This window comes from Scyliorhinus torazame, chromosome 8, assembly GCF_047496885.1.
Source record: "Scyliorhinus torazame isolate Kashiwa2021f chromosome 8, sScyTor2.1, whole genome shotgun sequence".
Classification (NCBI taxonomy): domain Eukaryota; kingdom Metazoa; phylum Chordata; class Chondrichthyes; order Carcharhiniformes; family Scyliorhinidae; genus Scyliorhinus; species Scyliorhinus torazame.
This window is the reverse complement of record NC_092714.1, coordinates 229024369-229048538: the sequence shown is the minus strand read 5'-3', so window position 1 is coordinate 229048538 and position 24170 is coordinate 229024369. Positions and strand designations below refer to the sequence as shown.

The 24170-nt window shown below is 41.6% G+C and overlaps 1 protein-coding gene across 3 annotated transcripts in view; it reads right to left on the bottom strand.

Annotated features, from left to right (window-relative positions):
- The window catches only part of LOC140428434 (glucose-induced degradation protein 8 homolog), a 56016-nt gene that overhangs the window by 21470 nt on the left and 10376 nt on the right, over positions 1–24170 (bottom strand). For 2 of the 3 annotated variants that reach the window (XM_072514879.1, XM_072514878.1), the window contains exons 2-3: positions 21314–21441; positions 8279–8475 (exon numbers count right to left, since the gene is read on the bottom strand). In XM_072514879.1, the coding sequence (XP_072370980.1) occupies positions 8279–8475; positions 21314–21431 (315 nt within the window). In that variant the 5' untranslated portion in view covers positions 21432–21441. The remainder of the gene's footprint in view (positions 1–8278; positions 8476–21313; positions 21442–24170) is intronic. The other variant, XM_072514880.1, reaches the window with a different exon arrangement.

Genomic DNA, 24170 nt, shown 5'->3' with positions numbered 1-24170 from the left:
TGCTCTATATACTGTTATGATCCCAGCTGATGTTACTCCTGGACAGTCGGGTCCCAGAATGGAAATTTGGCTCAATCGACCGTAATTTTTAAAAAATGTACAGACAAGAATGTAGTCACAGGACTGCCAACTAAATGTGAACAAACAAATTAAATATTCATTGAACTACAATATAGATTGACTACAACACAATACCCCTTCATGCACTTATATCTTTACAAATGTACATAGATTTTCAAGAACAACACAAAATATATCTTATACGATCCATGTAAACCAACAAGTCAACCATACCACACCCTAAAACCAAGTGGCAGATGCCACTCAACATAACGTCTGTGAATTTCTCATCAAATTCATCCTGATGCTTGTTCCACTGTGATCCACCTGGTCTCAATGGAAACCTGACTTCCACAGGAATGTTTCCAGACTCCACTCTTGAAAAAACACACCTCAGAATCATTCATTATGATCATCAGATTCAATACTCTGATTCTGCCTCACCGCCCCCCCCCCCCCCTTTCTCCCCCAATAACTTGATCCCTTTAGCCCCAAGAGCTACATACGATTCCTTCTTGAAATCACACGTTTTGGTCTCTACTACTTTCTCTAGCAGTGAAATCCGCAGATTCACCACTCTCTGGGCAAAGAAATTTCTTCTTTAAGGGATATGAGGCAGCCTGCTTCTGCCACCCTCTCAGGCAGTACATTGCAGACCGTCACCATCCTCTGGGGAGAAAAATCTTTCCTCACATTCCCCCCATAACCACCTGCCACTCAACATGAACCTGTGTCCCCTCATGACTGACCCTTCAACAAAGGTGAACACCTACTCCCTAACCGCCCTGTCCACGCCCCTCAATCATTTATATGTCGATCAGGTCGCCCCTCAGTCTTCTCTGCTCCAACAAAAACAAACCAAGCCTATCCAACCTCTCTTCATAATTTAAATGTTCCACCCCAAGCAGTATCCTGGTGAATAACCTCTGCAACCCCTCCAGTGCAATCACATCCTTCCTATAATGTGGCAGAATTGCACACAATACTCCAGCTGTGGCCTCATTACAGTCCTAAAAGGTTTACTCCTCATCCTCAAACTTTGACCCCTAGCTGTGGACTCCCCCAGCATCGGGAACATTTTTCTGAATCTCCCCGTCTAATCCTGTTAGAATTTGCTACGTTTCTGTGAGATCTCCTCTCACTTTTCTAAACTCCAATTAATATAATCGTAACCGATTTACTCTCTCCCCATATGATAATCCTGCCGTCCCAGGAATCAGTCTGGTAAACCTTCGCTGCACACCCTCCCCTCCACAGCAAGAACACCCTTCCCAGATAAGAACACCAAAACTGCACACAATACTCCAGGTGTGGCCTCACCAACACCCTATACAATTGCAGTAAAACATCCCTATTTCTATACTCAAATCATCTCACTATGAATTTGCCATCTTTACTGCCTGCTGTACCTGTGCGCTTACATTAAGTGACTGATGCTTGAGGACACAAAGGCCTCACGGAGTATCCACCTCTTTCAATTTACACCCATTCAAATAATAATCTGCCTTCCTATTTTTGCTACCGAAGTGGATTATCTCACATTTATCCACATTATACTGCATCTGCCATGCATATGCCCACTCATTCAGCCTATTTAAATTACACTGAAGCATCTCTGCATTCTCCTTACAGTCACCCTCCCACCCAACATAGTATCATCTGCAAATTTGGAGATAATACATTTAGTTCCTTTACCCAAATCATTAACATATGTGAACAGTTGGGGTCCCAGCACAAGCTCCCTGCAGTGTCACTGCCTGCCAATCAGAAAAAGACCCATTTATTCCAACTTTTTGCTTCCTTGTCTGCTAACCAGCTTTCTATCCATCTCCAGACACTACCCGCAATCCCATGCACTTTAACTTTATATAATAAAATGCTATTTGAGACCTTGTCAAAAGCCTTGTGAAAGTCAAAATAAACCACATCCACCAGCTCTCCCTGGTGAACTCTACTAGTTACATCTTCAAAGAATTCCAGTAGATTGGTCAAGCATTTTCCTTTCGTGAATCCATACTGTCTGATTATACAACTGCTTTTCAAGTGCTGTGCCATGAAATCCGTGATAATGGACTCGAGCAACTTCTCTACTACTAACTTTGGGCTCACTGGCTAATAGTTCCCTGTTTTTTCTCTACCGCCCTCTTTGAGTAGCGGGGTGATATTAGCTACCCCCCAATCTTTAGGAACCATTCCAGAGTCCAAAGAATTTTGGAAAATGACCAACCAAAAAATGTGTTGCTGCAATTGTACAGGACCTTGGTGAGGCCACACTTGGACCATTGTGTGCAGTTTTGGTCTCCTACTCTGAGAAAGGATGTTCTTGCTCTCAAGGGAGTGCAGCGAAGGTTTACTAGACTGATTCCAGAGATGTCGGGATTGTCATCTGAGGAGAGATCGACTAGGTTGGTATTGTTCTCGCTGGCGTTCAGAAGAATGAGGGGGATCTCAGAGACTTATAAAATTCTAATAGGCCTAGACAGGGTAGATGCAGGGAAGATGTTACCAATGATGGGTGTGTCCAGAACCACGGGTCACAGTCTAAGGATTCAGGGTAAACCATTTCGGACGGAGATAAGGAGACATTTCTTCACACAAACAGTGGTGAGCCTGTGGAATTCATTACCACAGGAAGTAGTTGATGCTAAAACTTTGAATATATTCAAGGGGTGGCTGTATAATAGCATTTGGGGAGAAGTGGATCAAAGGCTATCGGGAGAAAGCAGGATTAGGCTATTGAGTTGGATGATCAGCCATGATTGTGATGAATGGCGGAGCAGGCTTGAAAGGCCAAAGGGCCTCCTCCTGCTCCTAACCTTAATGTATCTATGTATCTATAACTTCAACCAACTGCAAAAAGGTGCCCAATAGCTGCCCGTGGTATTCGGGATTTGTATCCTTCCAGAAGAGAGAAATTCCAAACCTCGGGTGACCGCTTCGTTCTGATGTCATGATCGCTGCCATGAATCAAAAAGTACACCCCTGCTGGTGTAAAAATAGAACCTCGTGGTCAAGGTCTTTGTTCCGGAATTCTTGCATCACCTGTTTGTGTTTAAAGTGATTTATTTTTGTGCTTAACGCTTTTTGCCATGTGCTTGAATTTTTAATGTATTGTTTGATATTTTTATTTATTATTTAAGCACATTTGACTAATTAACAATAATAAAGTCGTATTTTTGACACCTCCCACCAACTGGACTACCGATTCTTATTAGAAGGTAAATAAGAGTCCCACAGACTGCAAGGGGCCTACATTAGTTTCAATCTTTTTCACTTTACATACCTATAGAAACTTTTACAGACAGTTTTTATGTTCCCTGCTAGCTTATTTTCCCCTTTTTAAGTCAATTCTTTGGTCCGCCTTTGCTGAATTTAAACTGTTCCCAATCCTCAGGTCTATTTTTTTTTTTTGCCAATTTGTATGCCTCTTGAATCAAATATCTCTAATTTACCTTGTAAGCCATGGTTTGGTCCCCTTTCTACTCTTGCACCAAATAAGAATGAATAACTTTTGGAATTCACTTATTTGTTCCTTGAATGCTTACCATTGCCTGTGCACTGTCTTTCCTTTCAGGAATGTTTCCCAGTCCATCGTAGCGAACACATGCCTCATACTATCAGTTACCTTTATTGAGATTCAGGACCCTGGTCTGAGAAACAACTACCTCGCTATCCACCTTGATAAAGAATTCTATCATATTATGGTCACTCATCTCCAAGGGTTCTCTCAACTAGATTGCCAACTAACCCTTTCTATTGCACAATACAGTCCAAGATGGCCTGTTCCCTTGTTGGTTCCTCAACGTCCTACCTCCCCCAGAACCGGTCCCAATGCTTCAGGAATTTGAAACTCTCCCCCTCACACCATCTTTTCAGCCACGTATTCATCCTATATATCTTGCTGTTTCTACTCTGACTAACACGTGGCACTGGTTGTAACCCTGAGGTAACTACATTTGAGGTCCTACTTTTCAACATGCTTCGTATCTCCCTATATTCTCTTTTAGGACCGCATCCCTTTTTTACCTATAATCGTTTGTACCAATGTGTCCATGACAACTGGCTTTTCACCCCCCCCCCCCACCCCCAATCAGAATGTCCTGCAACCACTCTTGAAACATCCTTGACCCTAGCAACAGGGAGGCAACATGCCACCCTGGAGTCTCTTTTGCAGCCACAGAAACATCTATCTATTCCCCTCACAATTGAATCTCCTATGACTATTGAATTTCTACATCTTTTGCTCCTCCCCTCTGCAGCAGAGCAAACTGTGCTATGATGAATTTGGCTGCTGCTGTAATCCTTTGACTGGGCATTCCCCTCAACAGTATTTAAACAGCCACAGACGATTCCTGAACTACCTGCCTGGTCCTCTTGCTCTGCCTGCTGGTCACCCATTCCCTTCCTGCAGTGTGACTACCTCTCTATACATGCTATCCACGATACTTTCCGCCTTGTGGATGCTGTACAGTGTCCCCAGACACAGCTCCAGCTTTGAAACTTGGGCTTCCAGGAGCTGCAGCTGGAGACACGTACTGCACACATCCTGGTCCTGGGAACGGGAAGCGTTCCTGGTCTCCCACATGGAGGAAGATGAGCAGATCACGGCTTGGAACTCTCCTGCCATATCCTCCCCCTTTAAGTTAAATTAATCCATATAATGTCAAACAATATCAATGAGGGCCCTTCTTCTGCGTTCTTTGTTATTATAGAATATATTTCTTACAAACAATGAATCATAGAATTGTATCTTAACAATTATAACCAACAGTAGTTGCAAGTACCTTTCCTACTATACTTACCCAAACAGCTGTTTTGATGTACTTAGAAGATGCAAACTTGCACTCCGCTCTTTCTTACCATCTCTTAATCACCTGGTTATGCTTGGAGATCTACTTTTGCTTTACTCTTTTAACCTCCCAGCTTTGTTGCCTATCTGTTATCTTATTTAGTTACTTAAGAGAGACATTGGGCTGGATTCTCTGCTGGCGAGGTTCTCCATTGCAGCGGCAGCACACCCATGCCCGGGGATTTCCAGGCAGCATGGGGCTGCCTACAAAGGAAAGCCCCATTAGCTGGCTGGTGGGACTGAGAATCCCGCTGCCGACGGGGTGCACCACACCAGAAAATGATGTGGCAGGACGGAGAATCCCGCCCATTGTGTTTTGTTTTAATAAGTAGTTAATTAGCAGTTAATGGGAGGGGCCAAGGGCTGAAGCAAACGGGTGTTGAGTTTTAGGGCTTAGTTTTAGATTGGGATGCAAACAGACAAGAAACTGTGTTCTCACTACAGTTCAGTTAAAGATCTGTCAGTGAGCAGACTAGCAGTTTCCGGAGAAACACAGCCAGTTGAAGATTTGGCTGTGGGCATACCAGCAGCTTTTCTCAAAGCAGTTTATTTAAAAAGATTTTGCCTGTGAATAGAACTGCAGTTTCCAGAAAGGCTGGAGCTTTTAACAGTAGTTTGAGACAGGCAAGAATATCACTTTATTAAAGTGGTTTATCAAGACATCTCTATTAAGCAAGTATGCCGGTGTCTGATAACTGGATTTAAAGGTGGATTGTGGCCGGAGATGGGTTTTGTTTGAGTGGAGATGAAGATAGCAGTTAAGGGTTATTGTTTTGTTGTAGTGATAAGCACAGTTTAACCGGTAATTGAAAACTATTTGCCTTAAATTATGTTAAAGTTAGCAATAAAGTTTATTTTAATATACCATATTCGTATTTATGCTTGAAATCACTCCTGGTGCGAAGTATCCTTTCCTCACAGTCTTACAAATTAAATATAACATTGGGATTTCTGTTCGATATCCTATCAACTGTTGGAGTCTGGTCTGGGACCGTAATACCATCTCTACTGGCAGTTTCTGAGAGAGCTGCATTTTTTTTTAAGATACCTGGTTCCAGTTGAACCACAAGTGCTTATGCTTTGCAACATGGGCCCTTGGTTGCCTAGTCTTTCTTTAACCCCTGTTTGTTTTCATAAAACCTCAAGTACATTGCAGATACAGTTTAAAATGAAATCAAAACCCACAGACAAGCAGACACCTTTGTTTAACATGAGCTAATTGAAGTTTAAACCCTTTCTTATCCAGAAACACAAAATTTGACTTAATTAAAGCGACTAAATCTCTCAACTTCACCCCAGACGGTGTATTTATATGGCTAAGAACCAAGTCCATTGTGTGTAGTTGCTGTGGGCCATTCTGCTCCAGGTTGAGTGCAGAGCATTGAATGCTGCTGAATAAGGGGCAATCCCAGTCTTGCTATAATCCAGTGATGACTCAATGACTTTCATAAAGGTCAGCAACAAACCAACCTAGATACTGGGCAAGATTCCCAAGTCACGCCCCATCCATAACCTCCGAGCGATGAATGTGAAGCTCAGTTTCTTCCAAGGTTCTGATGTCATGGTTGACTCCCCATTCTTCACCAATTTTCTCTTTCAGACATACCTCACTCTCCCACCCCCAAGACAAACTCCAAAATGGAGAACAGACTGCGGGATTCTGCGTCAACGGGATCCTCCACTTTGCCGACAGAGGGGGACGGCTATTATGGGAAACCCCATTAGCTGGCTGCTGGAACGGAGGATTCTGCTACCGACAGGGGCGTGCCGTGCCGGAAAATGGGGCGGGTGGGACGGAGAATCCCGCTCACTATGGCTCCGCTTCACAGTACAGAGTGTAGTGATATGGTGGTTGTGTTACTGGACTTATAACCTGGAGACATTAATTCAAATTCCACAATAGCACAGAAAGCTAAGATTAGTAACAGTGATCATGAAATTATCGGATTGTTGTAAAATTCCACCTGTGCATAAATGTGTTTAGAGAAGAAAATCGGCTATCCTTAGGTTGCCTATATTGAACCGTAGAACCCCAGAATCCCTATAGTGCAGAAGGAAGCCATTCAACCCACTGAGTCTGCACTGACCTTCCGAAAGAGGACCCCACCTTATCCCCGTAACCCACTTAACCTGCACATCTTTGGGCACTAAGGGGCAATTTTAGCATGGCCAATCCACCTAACCTGCACATCTTTGGACTGTGGAAGAATACTGCAGCACACGGTGGAAACCCACTCAGACACAGGAAGAACGTGCAAATTCCCATGGACAGTCATCCAAGGTCGGAATTGAACCAGGGTCCCTGCACTGTGAGGCAGCAGTGCTAACCACTGTGCCACCGTTTGTTGATTCCAGACTCTCAACAATATGGTTGACTCATAACTGCCCTTTAAAATTGCACTGATTTCTCAAGGTCAATAAATACTAGCCTCACCGACAATGTCCACAGTAACTGCATTATAAAGTTGCCAGGGAAAGAGATGGGAGTTGGTGGTCTGAGAACGGAGTTTGTGGCACGGAACAAAGACAATGGCTTTGGTTTCCCAATATTAAGTGAGAGAAAATTTTTTGATCACCCAGTACTCAATGTCAGATAAGCAGTCTGACAATTTAGAGACAGTGATCATAAAATTGCCGGATTGTTGTAAAATCCCACCTGTGCATAAATGTGTTTAGAGAAGAAAATAGGTCAAAATAGGTGGTGGTGAGATACAACTGTCATTAGAATATTTGTGAAAACTTATTGCGCTCATAGATGATGTAACCATTCAGCAGTATGTAGATGTGAAATAGGAGGGGGATAGGATAGACCCCTGGGGACCCAAGAAGCCATTGCAGGCGATTCTCCGGTTTAACAGACAAGAATGGAACCAAACTAGGGTAATCCCACCCAGCTGGGTGGCAGAGGAGAGGCATCAGAGGAGAATTGTCTGGCCAGCAGTGTTGAAGGCTGAAGATAGGTGAGGGAGGATGAGGAAGGACAATTTATCATGATCACCATCACAAAGAACAACATTTGTGATTTTGAGGGCTATTTCAGTCCTGAGTCAGAAACCTGATTGGAGGGATTCATGCATGAAAGAGGACTCAAATTTGGGAGGGGACAACACTTTTAAGGATTTTGAGAGGCGAGGTTGGAGATGGGATTATAGTTTACAAGGAGAAAGGAGTCAAGGAGCCTCATAAAATTTACTTTTATGTATATTTAAGATGCATATAGTAGTCAGAATTATGCCCGAATCAAATTTATAAATGCATTTTTTAACTAATATTTCAGTGAATGCGATTTATAGTTTTCAAATAAAAAGTATGTGGATTTTGACCCCACCACCACCCTCTTTTATAATGTGAACCTGAAGGTTTCCCTACCTGTAAGTGGAAATAAAGATAACGATTTGTGTCCAACAGCTCTGGATGCAGACTATTGATGAGTGCAATGGCCTCTTGAATTTGTCCATTAAGTATCACCTCCCGAATTTTTATACGTTCATCAAGGGTGTCCAGGTCAACACTAGGCTCTATCCCAGATTCCACTCTAAATTTTTCTGCTGCTTCCTTAAATCCTTCTGAAACAAATTATACATAAATTAATTATAGCTATATTAACAGGTAGATTGTAAATTATCCAGGAAAATATTCACAAAATATTACTATATTTTATTGTTCCGAAATGTTTCATACAAAATTTGATGTTTTTTCAGCTCGCAAAACTTCCCACAGTATATCACTTCCCACAGTATCGGTGCCTTTAATTCCATGCAGCTACACTTTGAAAGAATGGCTAACCTGAACTGTGGCCTTTCCATACTCACCAATCCAACATTAAGAACTGATGAAAGGACACCTGCCAGAAATGTTAACTAAGTTTCTCTTTCCATAGATGTTGCAAGATTTCCAGATTTTCTGTTTTGCATTTCAAATTTCCAGCACCCACTGTACTTTGCCATTGTGGCTTATTTAGGTTAGGTGTGGATTCAAAGAGAAATTAGCATAATTATATTAAGACGTTTTATCAATACAACATAGATCGGGATAAATCGGTCCTTCGCTGGCTGGCAAATTCTAACTAGCGGGATGCCGCAGGGATCAGTTCTCAGACCGCAACTGTTCACAATCTACATAAATGATCTGAAAATAGACAGCGTGTAACATAGCAAAATTTGCAGATGATACTAAAAAAGGTGGGAAAGCAAGCAGTGAAGAGGAGATAAAGATCTTACAGACAGATATAGATAGGCTAGGATATTGAGCCAAAATTTGGCAGATGGAGTTTAATGTAGATAAGTGTGAGGTTATCCATTTTGACCGAAAAAATAGAAAGGTAAATTATCTAAATGGAAAGCAGATTCAAAATGCGTCTGGGCAGAGGGACCTGGGTGTCTTTGTTCATGAATTTCAGAAAGTCGGTATGCAGGTATAGCATGCAATTAAAAAAACAAAAGGAATGTTAGTGTTTATTGTAAAAGTACTGGAGTATAAAAGAGAGAAGTGTTGTTGCAATTGTATAGGGCATTAGTGATCGCATCTGGAGTATTGTGTTTGGTTTCCTTATTTGAGGAAGGATGTGATGGCACTGGAGGTTATTCAGAGGAGATTCACCAGATTGATTCCAGGGATGAAAGGGTTGATGTACGAGGAGAAATTAAACAGTTTGGGCTTTATACTTGCTAAAGTTTAGAAGGATGAGAGGTATACAACATACCAAAAGGAATTGATAAAGTAAACATAAACCAAATGTTCCCCCTTGTAGGGCAATCTAGAACGAGGTCACAGATATAGATTGAGAGGCAGTAGATTTGCAATTGAGATGAGGAAGAATTAGTTCTTGCAGAGGGTGGTGCATTTGTGGAACTCGCTGTCCCATAGTGTGGTGCGGTGGAATCAGAGTCCTTAAAAGGTTTCAGGAAGGAGATATATATACTTCTGATAAGAAGTGGGTTAAATCACCGATAAAGCCACAAGACAAAAACAACAGCAATTTCGGAGCTCTGCTCATGTCTGAAACAAATGTTACAGCCATGTGTCATGTGAGAGTACCTTTAAGAAATGGAGCTGCTCATGTTACTGGAGTGATGTCAAGACTGTGGGTGGAGTTGAGCTCTACTTCTACTTTTTAGTTTCAGTTTGAGAAAAGCTTAGGTGTGTCTGTGTTTTTCAGTGAGCTGCATCTGAAGTAGAGCTGTACTGTTGATCTCTTCCATCCAAAGACTATCTATGGACCACTTGGTGAACCCAGAATTGTAAAAGGTCTCAATGTTGAATGTAAACCTAATGTGCTCCTGTTTGAAGGTTTGTTAAGTCTTTTGGATGTTAAAAGGACAGCTTACAGGGTTACTTTGTGTTGTAGTCTTTGGGGTTGTATTTGAATTAATGGTTGCTTAGATGTTCACTGTTTGTTTTAAAACGGTTAACTTGCATTCATAGAATAAATATTGTTTTGCTTTAAAAAATACTTGTCCTTTTCTGTTGTACCACACCGGTAGAGTGGGCCGTGTGCTCCCCATACCACAATCTATTAAAAGTTGTGGGTCAGGTGAACTCCATGATACATTTTGGGGTTCTCTAAACTCTGGCCCATAACAATTGGGGGCTCGAGGGGGATAAAAGTCTATCTATTGGATTGGCTTTGTGAACTTAAAGACAGTGAGGGGTGAGAATAGTGTGGTTGCTTTTCAGGTGTGGTATTTTAGTTTAAGTGGGGAGTGTGTTGTGGACAATGGCTCTTTCAGAGGCTCAGATGTTTTTGGGGGTGGAGATGGTCACACGCAGTACCTGACGGACAGAGACTGAAAGCAGACTGTTAGATTTGGCAAAAACATTGCAGTTAACATTACCTGACAAAATGCGAAAAGATGAGATAATTATGGCGGTGGCTAAGTATTTAAAGTTGCCTGAGATACAGTCTGACTCATTAGAAATGGCAAAGATCCAGTTGCAGATAAAGCAACTTGAACATGAAAAATAATTAAAGCAGCTTGAATATGCAATGAGAGAAAAAGAGAGAGGGAGATACAGATCAGGGAAAAAGAAAAGGAGAGAGAAGAAAGAAACAAAGAAAGAATAGCCCAAGCAGAACAAAAAGAAAGGGATAGAGAGGAAAGGGAAAAAGAGAGAATTTGAACGTCAGAAAATGGCTATGAAACATAACAGTCAGTTAAAATTGGCAGACGTAAAGGGAAACGTACAGTTGAATAAAAGTGATGAGGATAGTGAGAAAGAGCGTCATAGTCGAAGGCATGGTGGGGATCTATTTAAATATGTCCAAGCATTGCCACGTTTTTTTTTTTTAAACAAACAATTTTATGGAGGTATTTTTTGGCATTGTAAACAGTTACAGATAGCAGAAATGTGCAAACATCAATATAAAACCAATACTTCAATCAAACCATACTGCACATGCCCGCTCCTCTCCCATAGACACTACCAGCCTAGTTATCCCTCCTACTCTACTCTAATCTCCCCCCTCTCTCCCCCCCCGCGGCTGACGTTCACTCTCCCGTGAAGAAGTCGATGAATGGTTGCCACCTTCGGGCGAACCCCAGTACAGATTCCCTCAAGGCGAACTTAATTTTTTCCATACCCAGAAAACGTGACATGTCCGAAAGCCATAGTTTGGTCTTCAGCGGTTTTGAGTCCCTCCATGCCGGCAGCATTCGCCGCTGGGCTATTAGGGAAGAAAAGGCCAGAATATCTGCCTTTCTCCCCCTGGATTACTGAGTCTTCCGAAATCCCAAAAATTGTCACCCCTGGACTCATAACCACCCTTGTTTTCAGCACCCGGGACATGACTCCCACAAATCCCTCCCAGTACCCCCTAAGCTTAGGACATGCCCAAAACATGTGAACACGGTTCGCTGGCCCTCCCGCGCATCTAGCGCACTTGTCCTCTACCCCAAAGAATTTGCTCATCCGAGCTACCATCATGTGGGCCCGGTGAACGACCTTAAATTGAATCAGGCCGAGCCTGGCACATGTTGCGGTTGAGTTTATCCTACACAGGGCTTCCGCCCACAGCCCGTCCTCCATCTCCCCACCAAGCTCCTCCTCCCATTTGAATTTCAGTTCCTCCGTCTGTGACTCTTCCCCCTTCATGAGCACCTTGTAGATATCCAAAAGCATTGCCAAGGTTTGACGAGAAGGAAGTGCAAGCCTTTTTCATTTCATTTGAGAAGGCAGCTAAACAAATGAAATGGCAACAGGATATGTGGGTAAAACTGATTTAAACAAAGCTGGTAGGTAGGGCGAGTGAAGTGTTTGCATCATTACCGGAAGAGGTATCTGAGACATATGAGGTGATGAACAAAATCCATCTTAGGTGCATATGAACTAGTGCCTGAAGCTTACAGACAAAGGTTTAGAAATTTAAGGAAAGAATTTGGTCAAACATACATGGAGTTCGAAAGGCTCAGAGTAATTTTGACAGGTGGTTAAGGGCTTTGAAAATACACCAAAAGTATGGAGCTCTCAGAGAAATTATACTTTAAGGAGTTTAAACATTCAATTCCTGATGTAGTGAGAACTCATGTGGAAGAGCAGAGGGTTAAAACTGCGAAATTAGGAGCAGAAATGGCAGATGATTATGAATTAGTTCAAAAATCAAAGCTTGGTTTCCGACATCAGTTTCAGCCTGTGAGGGATAGAAACTGGGGACATGAGAAATACTCAAGTGGTAAAGGTAAAGGTGATCTGATGGGAGGTAATAAGGAGAGTGTACTGCAGATTAAAAAAGAAATCCAAGAGGGTGGAAAAGAAATGAAAAGTTTCAAATGTTTTCACTGTAATAAACTAGGCCATGTAAAGTCACAGTGTTGGTGGTTGAAGAAAAGCACTGGGGTGGCTGATGTGGTAAAACAGGATAAGGCAGTGGGGTTTGTTAAAGTGGTAAAGGAAAGCCCAAGTGAAGCGAAGGAGGTACAAAAGATTGTACAGCCTGTTCAAGAGGCGATTGATAAGAAGGTGCCAGATGTCTTTAAAGAATTTACTTGTGTGGGTAAAGTTTACTCATGTGTATCAGGAGGAGCAGGTAAAGAAGTCACAATTTTAAGAGATACGGGAGGTAGTCAATCTTTAATGATGAGAGGAGGAATTATGTAGTTTGGGAAGAATGTTGCCAGGAAAGGTGGTAATATGTGGAATTCAGTGTGAGAGGAGTAGCTTTCCATTATATACGGTAAGGTTCGAAAGTCCAGTGAAGAGTGGTGAAGTGGTAGTAGGAGTAATAGAGAAACTATCTTGTCAAGGAATCCAGTTTATCTTGGGTAATGATATAGCTGGATCGCAAGTGGGAGTAATGCCTACTGTGGTTTATAAGCCAGTGGGAAATCAGACAACTGAAGTGTTGAAGGACGATTTATCCGGATTGTGTAATAACAAGTCACAGGTTAAGACAAGAGGAAATATTAAAGAGTGAAGATGAAGTTGAAGTTCAATTATCAGAAACGATTTATGATCAGATGGTTGAAAAAGAACAAGAACAGGTGGAGGACGAGGCGGATATTTTTAGTTCAGGAAAATTGGCGGAGTTACAACAAAAAGATGTAGAAATAAAATGGATGTATCAGAAAGCATACACAGAAGAGGAATCTGAATGCATACCAGAGTGATATTACCATAAAAGTGATGTCTTGATGAGAAAATGGAGACCTTTACATATGCAGGCGGATGAAACTTGGGCAGAAGTTCATCAAGTAGTATTGACGGTAGGGTATAGAAAGGAAGTGTGTTGCGAGTTACACATGAGATACCAGCGGGAGGTCATTTGGGAATAAGGCAAACAATAGGAATAAAACAAATAAATCAACTGCGCACCATCCAGAACGCAGGGAGCGTTAGAAAGGTAGCATCAGACATTAAAGACAATGTGAGGGCTTATTGTCACGATTATCCAGAGGATTGGGATAAAGGAATTCCATTCGTACTGTTTGCAATTAGGGGTGCACCTACTGAGTCAACCAAATTTAGTCCTTTTGAACGAATTTTTGGTCATGAGGTAAGAGGATCACTTAAATTGATTAAGGAAAAATTGGTGAGTGAGAAATCGGAAATTACATTATGGGATTACGTGTCAAATTTTAGGGAACGACTAAATAGAGCAGGTGAATTGGCTAGACAACAAGTTGCACAAAATGTGATGAAACGGGTCGCGGACAATAAATCCATAGTTCGTAGTTTTGCCAGTAGAGATAAAGTTTTAGTGTTGTTACCAGTGGTAGGTGAGCCTTTAAAAGCAAGGTTTTGTGGACCTTATCAGATTGAAAGGAAATTAAGTGAGGTGAATGGTGTGGTAAAAACACCAGATAGAAGGAAGACTCACCGAGTGTGTCATGTGAATAGGCTTAAAAGGTACTTTGAAAGGGAACAAAGAACAAAGAAATGTACAGCACAGGAACAGGCCCTTCGGCCCTCCAAGCCCGTGCCGACCATGCTGCCCGACTAAACTACAATCTTCTCCACTTCCTGGGTCCGTATCCCTCTATTCCCATCCTATTCATGTATTTGTCAAGATGCCCCTTAAATGTCACTATCGTCCCTGCTTCCACCACCTCCTCCGGTTGCGAGTTCCAGGCACCCACTACCCTCTGCGTAAAAAACTTGCCTCGTACATCTACTCTAAACCTTGCCCCTCTCACCTTAAACCTATGCCCCCTAGTAATTGACCCCTCTACCCTGGGGAAAAGCCTCTGACTATCCACTCTGTCTATGCCCCTCATAATCTTGTAGACCTCTTAACAGGTCGCCCCTCAACCTCCGTCGTTCCAGTGAGAACAAACCTAGTTTATTCAACCGCTCCTCATAGCTAATGCCTTCCATACCAAGCAACATTCTGGTAAATCTCTTCTGCACCCTCTCTAAAGCCTCCACATCCTTCTGGTAGTGTGGCGACCAGAATTGAACACTATACTCCAAGTGTGGCCTAACTAAGGTTCTATACAACTGCAACATGACTTGCCAATTCTTATACTCAAAGCCCCGGCCAATGAAGGCAAGCATGCCGTATGCCTTCTTGACTACCTTCTCCACCTGTGTTGCCCCTTTCAGTGACCTGTGGACCTGTACTCCTAGATCTCTCTGACTTTCAATACTCTTTGAGGATTCTACCATTCACTGTACATTCCCTACCTGCATTAGACCTTCCACATTTGTCCGGATTAAACTCCATCTGCCATCTTTCCGCCAAGTCTCCAAACAATCTAAATCCTGCTGTATCCTCTGACATGCCCATCGCTATCCGCAATTCCACTAACCTTTGTGTCGTCTGCAAACTTACTAATCAGACCAGTTACATTCTCCTCCAAATCATTTATATATACTACAAACAGCAAAGGTCCCAGCACTGATCCCTGCGGAACACCACTGGTCACAGCCCTCCAATTAGAAAAGCATCCTTCCATTGCTACTCTCTGCCTTCGATGACCGAGCCAGTTCTGTATCCACCTTGCCAGCTCACCCCTGATCCTGTGTGACTTCACCTTTTGTATTAGTCTACCATGAGGGACCTTGTCAAAGGCCTTACTGAAGTCCATATAGACAACATCCACTGCCCTACCTGCATCAATCATCTTTTGTGACCTCCTCGAAAAACTCTATCAAGTTAGTGAGACACGACCTCCCCTTCACAAAACCATGCTGCCTCTCACTAATACGTCCATTTGCTTCCAAATGGGAGTAGATCCTGTCTCAAAGAATTCTCTCCAGTAATTTCCCTACCACTGAAGTAAGGCTCACCGGCCTGTAGTTCCCTGGATTATCCTTGCTACCCTTCTTAAACAGAGGAACAACATTGGTTATTCTCCAGTCCTCCGGGACATCACCTGAAGACAGTGAGGATCCAAAGATTTCTGTCAAGGTCTCAGCAATTTCCTCTCCAGCCTCCTTCAGTATTCTGGGGTAGATCCCATCAGGCCCTGGGGACTTATCTACCGTAATATTTTTTAAGACGCCCAACACCTCGTCTTTTTGGATCTCAATGTGACCCAGGCTATCTACACACCCATCTCCAGACTCAACATCTACCAATACCTTCCCTTTGGTGAATACTGATGCAAAGTATTCATTTAGTACCTCGCCCATTTCCTCTGGCTCCACACAGATTCCCTTGCCTATCGTTCAGTGGGCCAACCCTTTCCCTGGCTACCCTCTTGCTTTTTATGTACGTGTAAAAAGCCTTGGGATTTTACTTAACCATATTTGCCAATGACTTTTTGTGACCCCTTCTAGCCCTCCTGACTCCTTGCTTAAGTTCCTTCCTACTTTCCTTATATTCCACACAGGCTTTGTCTGTTCCCAGCCTTCAAGCCCTGACAAATACCTCCTTTTTCTTTTTGACGAGGCCTACAATATCTCTCGTTATCCAAGGTTCCCGAAAATTGCCGTATTTATCCTTCTTCCTCACAGGAACATGCCGGTCCTGAATTCCTTTCAACTGACACTTGAAAGCCTCCCACATGTCAGATGTTGATTTGCCCTCAAACATCCGCCCCCAATCTAGGTTCTTCAGTTCCCGCCTAATATTGTTATAATTAGCACATTCATCCTGGGACCATTCTTATCCTTGTCCACCAGCACTTTTAAACTTACTGAATTGTGGTCACTGTTCCCGAAATGCTCCCCTACTGAAACTTCTACCACCTGGCCGGGCTCATTCCCCAATACTAGTTCGCGTACCGCCCTTCCCTAGTTGGACTGTCTACATATTGTTTTAAGAAGCCCTCCTGGATGCTCCTTACAAACTCTGCCCCGTCTAAGCCCCTGGCACTAAGTGAGTCCCAGTCAATATTGGGGAAGTTGAAGTCTCCCATCACAACAACCCTGTTGTTTTTACTCTTTTCCAAAATCTGTCTACCTATCTGCTCCTCTATCTCCCGCTGGCTGTTGGGATGCCTGTAGTAAACGCCCACCATTGTGACTGCATCCTTCTTATTCCTGATCTCTACCCATATAGCCTCACTGCCCTCTGAGGTGTCCTCCCGTAGTACAGCTGTGATATTCTCCCTAACCAGTAGCGCAACTCCGCCACCCCTTTTACATCCCCCTCTATCCCGCCTGAAACATCTAAATCCTGGAACGTTTAGCTGCCAATCCTGCCCTTCCCTCAACCAGGTCTCTGTAATAGAGGAAGGAGAGAAAAAGGAGGTTTTAATGATTCTAACTCAAAGTGACGAACCAAATCCAGATGATTGTGTATTTGACATACTTCAAATTAAATTGGAAAATCAGGATATTCTTACAAATTGGGATGAATTATTGAGTTACCTTCCAGAGGAAAAACAAACTGACCTGAAAGAGTTACTGATATCACATGGGCAAGTTTGTGGAGATAAATTGGGAAGTACTAAAATGGCTATACATGATATAGATGTGGGAAATGCTATTCCGATCAAACAACATCCATACAGACTTAACCCTTTAAAATTAGCACAGGTTAACAAAGAGATTGAGAGTATGCTTACAACTGGCATAATTGAAGTGGGTTGCAGCCAATGGAGCTCACCCATAGTGATGGTACCAAAACCAGACGGTACCCAACGGTGGTGTGTGGACTATTGAAAGGTTAATGCAGTTACAAGAACGGACTCTGATCCTATCCTACGTTTGGAGGATTGCATTGAGAAAGTGGGACAGTTTGCTTTTATTTCCAAATTGGATTTACTTAAAAGGTTACTGGCAGGTACCTTTATCCGAAAGGGTGAAGGAGATTTCAGCTTTTGTGACTCCAAATGCTATATACCAATTCAAAGTTATGCCATTTGGCATGAAAAATGCCCCAGCCACATTTCAACGGTTAACTAACCCAGTCGTTTCAGGATTACCCAATTGTGCGGTATACACCGACGATCTGGTAATTTTCAGGCAGACATGGATAGAACATTTGAAACGTCTGATGGAATTATTTGATCGACTTCAGGAGGCGGGTTTTGTGATAAACCTAGCCAAAAGTAAATTTGAAAAAGCCCAAGTCACTTTCCTTGAGGAGTTTTCGGTACCCTCGAGACAAAGGGAAATAATGCGATTTCTTGGCACGAGTGGATTTGATCCAACATTTGTGCAAAAGTTTTGTCGCGTGATTGCTCCACTGATGGACGTGCTTAAGAAACGTTGAAAATTTCAATGGACAGCGGACTTTCGACAGGCATTTGACTGCCTGAAAGCTGTGATAACCAATGCTCCTGTGTTGGAGAATTACAAGGGACTCAGCTTTTGTGACTCCAGATGGTATATACCAATTCAAAGTTATGCCATTTGGCATGAAAAACGTCCCAGCCACATTTCAACGATTAACTAACAAAGTCGTTTCAGGATTTCCCAATTCTGCGGTATACATCGACAATCTGGTAATTTTCAGCCAGACATGGAAAGAACATTTAAAACATCTGATGGAGTTATTCGATCGACTTCAGGAGATGGGTTTGGTGGTAAAGCTAGCCAAAAGTGAATTTGGAAAAGCCCAGGTCACTTTCCTTGGCCATACAATCGGACAATCGGAAAGGGTCGAATGTTCACACGAGATGTGAAACCAACAGTTGTTGAGGAGTTTCCGATCCTCTCTACACGACGGGAAACAATGCGATTTCTTGGTATGAGTGGATTTTACCGGAAATTTGTACCGAATGTCAGCAGCGTGATTGTTCTACTGACGGACTTGCTGAAGAAGCGTAACAAATTCCAGTGGACAGCGGAGTGTCAACAGGCATTTGACTGCCTGAAAGCTGTGATAACCAACACTCCTGCGTTGGAGAATTGCAAGGGACTCTGTGATCAGATTGAACTAAAGTATCTAACTTTAAAGAGAAATGTCGAGGCGTAGAGAAATGGACGGATCGTGCAGCGACCTTCTTGCTCAAAGAGACTGTCAATCAGGAAGGATTTCAGTTTGGAGGAAGAAGAACGGGGAAAAAAATGGACTATATTATTATACCTGTTTGCGTGTGTTGATTTTTGAAACGATAAAGTATATTTACTGTGTGCATTTCTTAAAGGATGGTGACAAGGTGAAAAATGAAACCATCTTAAAGTTGATAGTTTTTTTCTTTTTCGTCGGGGGAGGAGTCATGTGAGAGTACCTTTAACAAATGGATGTTTAAGAAATGTACCTTTAAGAAATGGAGCTGCTCATGTTACTGGAGTGATGTCAGAGTGTGGGTGGAGCTGAGCTCTACTTCTGCTTTTTAGTTTCAGTTTGAGAAAAGCTTGGGTGTGCCTGTGTTTTTCAGTTAGCTGCATATGAAGTCGAGCTGTACTGTAGATCTCTGCCATCCAAAGACTATCCATGGCTCACTTGGTGAACCCAGAATTGTAAACGGTCTCAATATTGAATATAAACCTAATGTGCTCCTGTTTGAAGGTGAAACAAAAACTTAATTTAGTTGGACTAAGATTGAAATTAAACTGAATTATTTTCCAGAGATAATCTTGTTTAATTAATCTTAAAACCATGGAATGATATAGCAGAGGGGGTCTGTGTCTTTTTGAAAAGCTATCCAATTAGACCCGTTCCCCTGCAAGTATTTATCCAATTCCCTTTCCAAGGTGAATACTACATCTGCCCAAGACGGTGCATTCCAGCTCTCAACCCGCTGAATTTTAAAAAAAAATTTTTTTTGGCCAATTCCCGGAAATTTGTCATCTGGTTACACATTTAGCTGCCATTGGAAACGGTTTCTCTTCATTCACTCCAACATAGCTCTTCACGATTTTGAAAATATCTATCAAATCTCCCTTTAATCGTTTTAATCCAGATTATTTAGTCTATCCACAGAACTGAAGTCCCACAGCCCTGATGCCACTCTAGTAAATGGTGTCCAAAATCTCAAAATATTTTCTAAATGGTAGTGCCTAGAATGGACACAATACTCCAGCTGGAACCTAACGAGTGTTTCATAAAGGTTTAAATTTTCCTTGCTTTGTTCTATATACCTCTATTTGAGGGGGTGGGGGGGATTTCAAAGACCTGCGTATGTACATCGCTATTCCTGCATCGCCTTTAAATTTGCACAATATAATTTATATTACCTTAAATCATTGATCCTACCAAAATGAATCACTTCACTCTTCTGTGTTAAATTTCATCTGCAACTGTTTTAACCAGTCTATGTCCTTTTTAGGTTTATGACTATCCACATCATGGTTTATTACATTTCAGAGTTTCATCCGAAAGCTTTGAAATTATGTTCTGCCAACTGAAGTCCAGGTCATTAATATATATCAAAAAGAGCACTGGACCAAACTCTGGCCACTGGGGAATACCACTGTATACTTCTCTTTAGTCTGAAAAAAGCCATCCACTGCTACTCTACTTTTTGCCCTTAGCCAATTTTGTATCCAGGTATCTACTATCCCATAATTCCCACAGGCTTCAATCCTACTAAAGTTTATTGTATGGTACTGTATCAAACATCTTTTGAAAGACAATAAATATAGTCCTTTGAGGTCTATATTATTTCTGGTAATGAAAATCTATTTAGAAATGTGCAGTGCAGTCATAGAATTTACAGTGCAGTAGGCCGCCATTCGGCCCATCGGGTTTGCACCAACTCTTGGAAAGAGCACTCTACCCAAACGCACACGTCCACCCTATCCCCATAACCCACTAACCCCACCCAACACTAAGGGCAATTTTGGACACGAAGGGCAATTCAGCACGGCCAATCCACCTAACCTGCACATCTTTGGACTGAAGGAGGAAACCGGAGCACCCGGAGGAAACCCATGCACACACGGGGAGAACGTGCAGACTCTGCACAGACAGTGACCCAAGCCGGGAATCGAACCTGGGACCCTGGAGCTGTGAAGCAATTGTGCTAATCACTATGCTACCGTGCTGCCACAATCCTACTGCAGCATCTTACTTCACAAGGAAAATAAGGAAAAATACATTATTTTGCACACGTTCTCTGGATTTCACATTCATTGGCACAATTTTTGAGCCAAGTGTTCACTACAAACCATTCCAAACACAAGTAAAAACAGTAACACCTTTAATCATTAATAACACTACATTATTTAACATTGGCATTCGTAGAAAAATATAATTTAGAAAAACAAACCAATTGTAATTTCATCCAAAACATTAACCTGCCTTTCTCTTCACAAATTCCGACAAACTTGTATATTACCAACTTTATTGATTTTGATTATTTGCAACAGCTTATTTTAGACGTTATTTTTCTCTCAATATAAAACCTGTTGTCCTAAGTTTCAATTTCCTCTTCAGGCAGGTGAAAATTATTTTTGGAAAAACAGATTTGTTCATAAAATACTGTTCATAAAAGGCAATGTGGCCTTTCCAGTGCAAAGCTCTTCCAAAGTCACGTGTAAACAGTAACTTCATTGCAATGTTAATGTAAGCCTACTTGTGACACTAATAAAGATTATTAAATCCTACATGTTCTTTTGCAATAGTCTTACCAGTAACTAGATAGTTCATTATAAGACGATTCATGTCTGCTCTTTGGATGTGTAAATTATTGAGTTTTTCCATCCATTCATCTTTAGTAATTTCATCAGGTTTTTCTGTATAACTCATTCTGAAACACCTAAAGCACAAAAATAAAGCAAAGGAATATGTCACCGACCAATTAAAACATGATAAGGTAAATCTCAACTCTTTATCTAACATGCACCTTTAAATTAGTAATTAAAGTGATCAAAAATACCAGACGGAAAACAAAGGGAAAAAAAGACTTGCATTTAAAGAGCACTTTTTACAACCACAGGATGTCCCAAAGTGCTTTACAGCCAACAAAGCACTTTTTGAAATGTAGACACCAATGTTTCTTCTAAGCTGCATGGGTGCAGGCCACACAGCAATTATGACTGTGCTGTGCACAGGACTAACAGACTTCACACAGGCAATATTGTGCAGGCGCAGCCACAATTGTGGGGGAAGTTAGAAGGAACACTGGTGGCCATGGTTGTAATGTAGGAAATGTAGTAGCCAATATGCACACAGTAAACTTCCACAAACAGCAATGTGACAATGCCAGGAATCTGCTTTTGTGATATTGATTTCCTCAAATAAATACCACGGGATCTTTTATGTCCAGCTGAAAGGCCAGATGCGGCCTCAGCTTAACGTTTCATCCAAAAGACTGCACCACCAACAGTGTTGCTTGCACTGCCTCAGTTCTACGCTAGTGTGTCCGTGTTTATTTGGGTACTCAAATTCTGGAGTGGGTCTTGAAGTCACAATATTGAAACAGCCTTCTAAATGTGCTTGCATTCTGGACACGATCTCAAAATATTTTGGGGCTCATCAAAAAGAATGGTTATCACAGTATTGGTCAAGAAACCTGAATAAGCTTGTTAAAATTATATTACTCCATAAGAAAGAGCCAGAGGGTAAAAGCAAAATACTGCATATGCTGAAATTTGAAGCAAACCAGAAATGCAAAAAGTTCAGGCAGGTCTGGCAGCATCTGTGAGAAGAGAAACTGAGTTAACTATACAGGCCAGTGACTCTTCATCAGCTCTATCAAAGACATGATGAAGGATTAACCTGAAATGTTAATTCTGGGTGTTTCTCTCCCTGCAGATCCTGCCAGACAGAGCATTTCCAATGTTCTCTGTTTTTAATTAACAAGCATACAATGTTCACAAAAAACGTTACAATAAATCTATTACCCAAAATCAAATGATACCACATAAATTAAATGCTAGCAACAAAAAAAATCATTTACAGATATTTAGGCACAATCTGAAAATGCAGTTGATAAGACTAATGTATTGATGGGCCTGGATTTTGTCGTCAGCAGCGAATGAATGCTAGCTGTTCATCACACTTGCATCCTTTGGATTCTACACTGGATTTGCAGTTATTGGAGTAAAAACAGCATAGTGCCCTTACAGGGGATCTTCGACTAGTGTGTCTCCTTAGTCAATTAAATTGAAGAGTCTGAACCATGACGTGCAAGCTATAATAGATTATTTTCCATCAAATAGTGTACAAAAACTTTCGGGAAAGAAAGAACTGTGTGCATGAGGGAGATAGAAAGAAAAGTAAATCAGTTTAAATTGCTACAATCAGCATTTGCTGCTCAATTTTGCTGTCACAATGTAGTTGAGGCTTCCAGTTTGCCAAAGCAAAATTTTAATTCTTGTCACCATCTTGCATGCAAAGAAAACCTCATATTCATCAACTGAGTGAGTAATACCATGGACATCTTACTGGTATCTAAAACTAACCAAGGATTCAAATCAGAGTACAAATCTCCCCCCCAAAAAATCACAATATTTTCCAAATGTATTGTGTATTTACATATGGTAAGTGTAAAAGTGCATTTACATATTGTACCAGTTTCCTTTATTTCATTATCCTTACAATACTGACATCAAATTATAATTATTTAAATATTGTGTAGTGCTAAATTATGTTGCGTTTTATCCATCGTCGACTGATTTAACACCAGTATCATTGAAATGTTTAGGGCTAGATTCTCTTGCCCTGCCCGGCGCAAGAACACCATGGGCGAGCCACGTAGAATGGAAAAATCCATTGACCTCGGGCGGGATTCTCCAGTCAGCGGGCGAACGTGGCCGGACAATACTGTCCTTAGTCTATTTCGGAGCACTTTGTGGAAGATACATAAGACACAACTTGTTTTCTAAAAATGTCTTTGTTTAAAATGCACATTCTGACAGAAGCACCAAGTCATTTCAGCTTTTGGACAAATCTAATAGATTTCAAACAGGGCAACATAACAGTAATTATCATAGAGCAAATCATAAACCAGTCATTAGTCAACTAGTTACTCATCCTTTTTTAAAAATAAAAGTGAATGATCTAAAAGAAAAACTTCCAAGTCATATCCAAATTTACCAATATTTCAAGGTGCGTGTTTTCTACCTACTTGGTAGCTACCATTTCTCTCTTTTAAAATTAACTGTATTTCATCAACAAATACTTGCAGATCCATTTTGAGGTTTGTGTCTCCTTCAATCTTAAAATCATCTTAATTTGGGAATTCTGAGTTAATGCCATGCAAGAAGGTCCCAAGAATGGGTCCATAAATATGAGTACATGTTGATTGGGTTAGATCAGGTTGGCTGGGAGGAGGTTTACATGGAGCACAGACCAGTCGGGTCATATGGCCTGTTTCTGTGCTGTAGACTCAATATAATTATCTATATAAATAATGCAGAATCACTAATCATGCTAACTGGTACTTAGAACATTCAGCATTGTATTACCAACAGGCAGAGCTGTATTTAGACAATAACAAATAATAAAATGCGTACGTACCAAGAAATCATTTTGTCAAAAGGT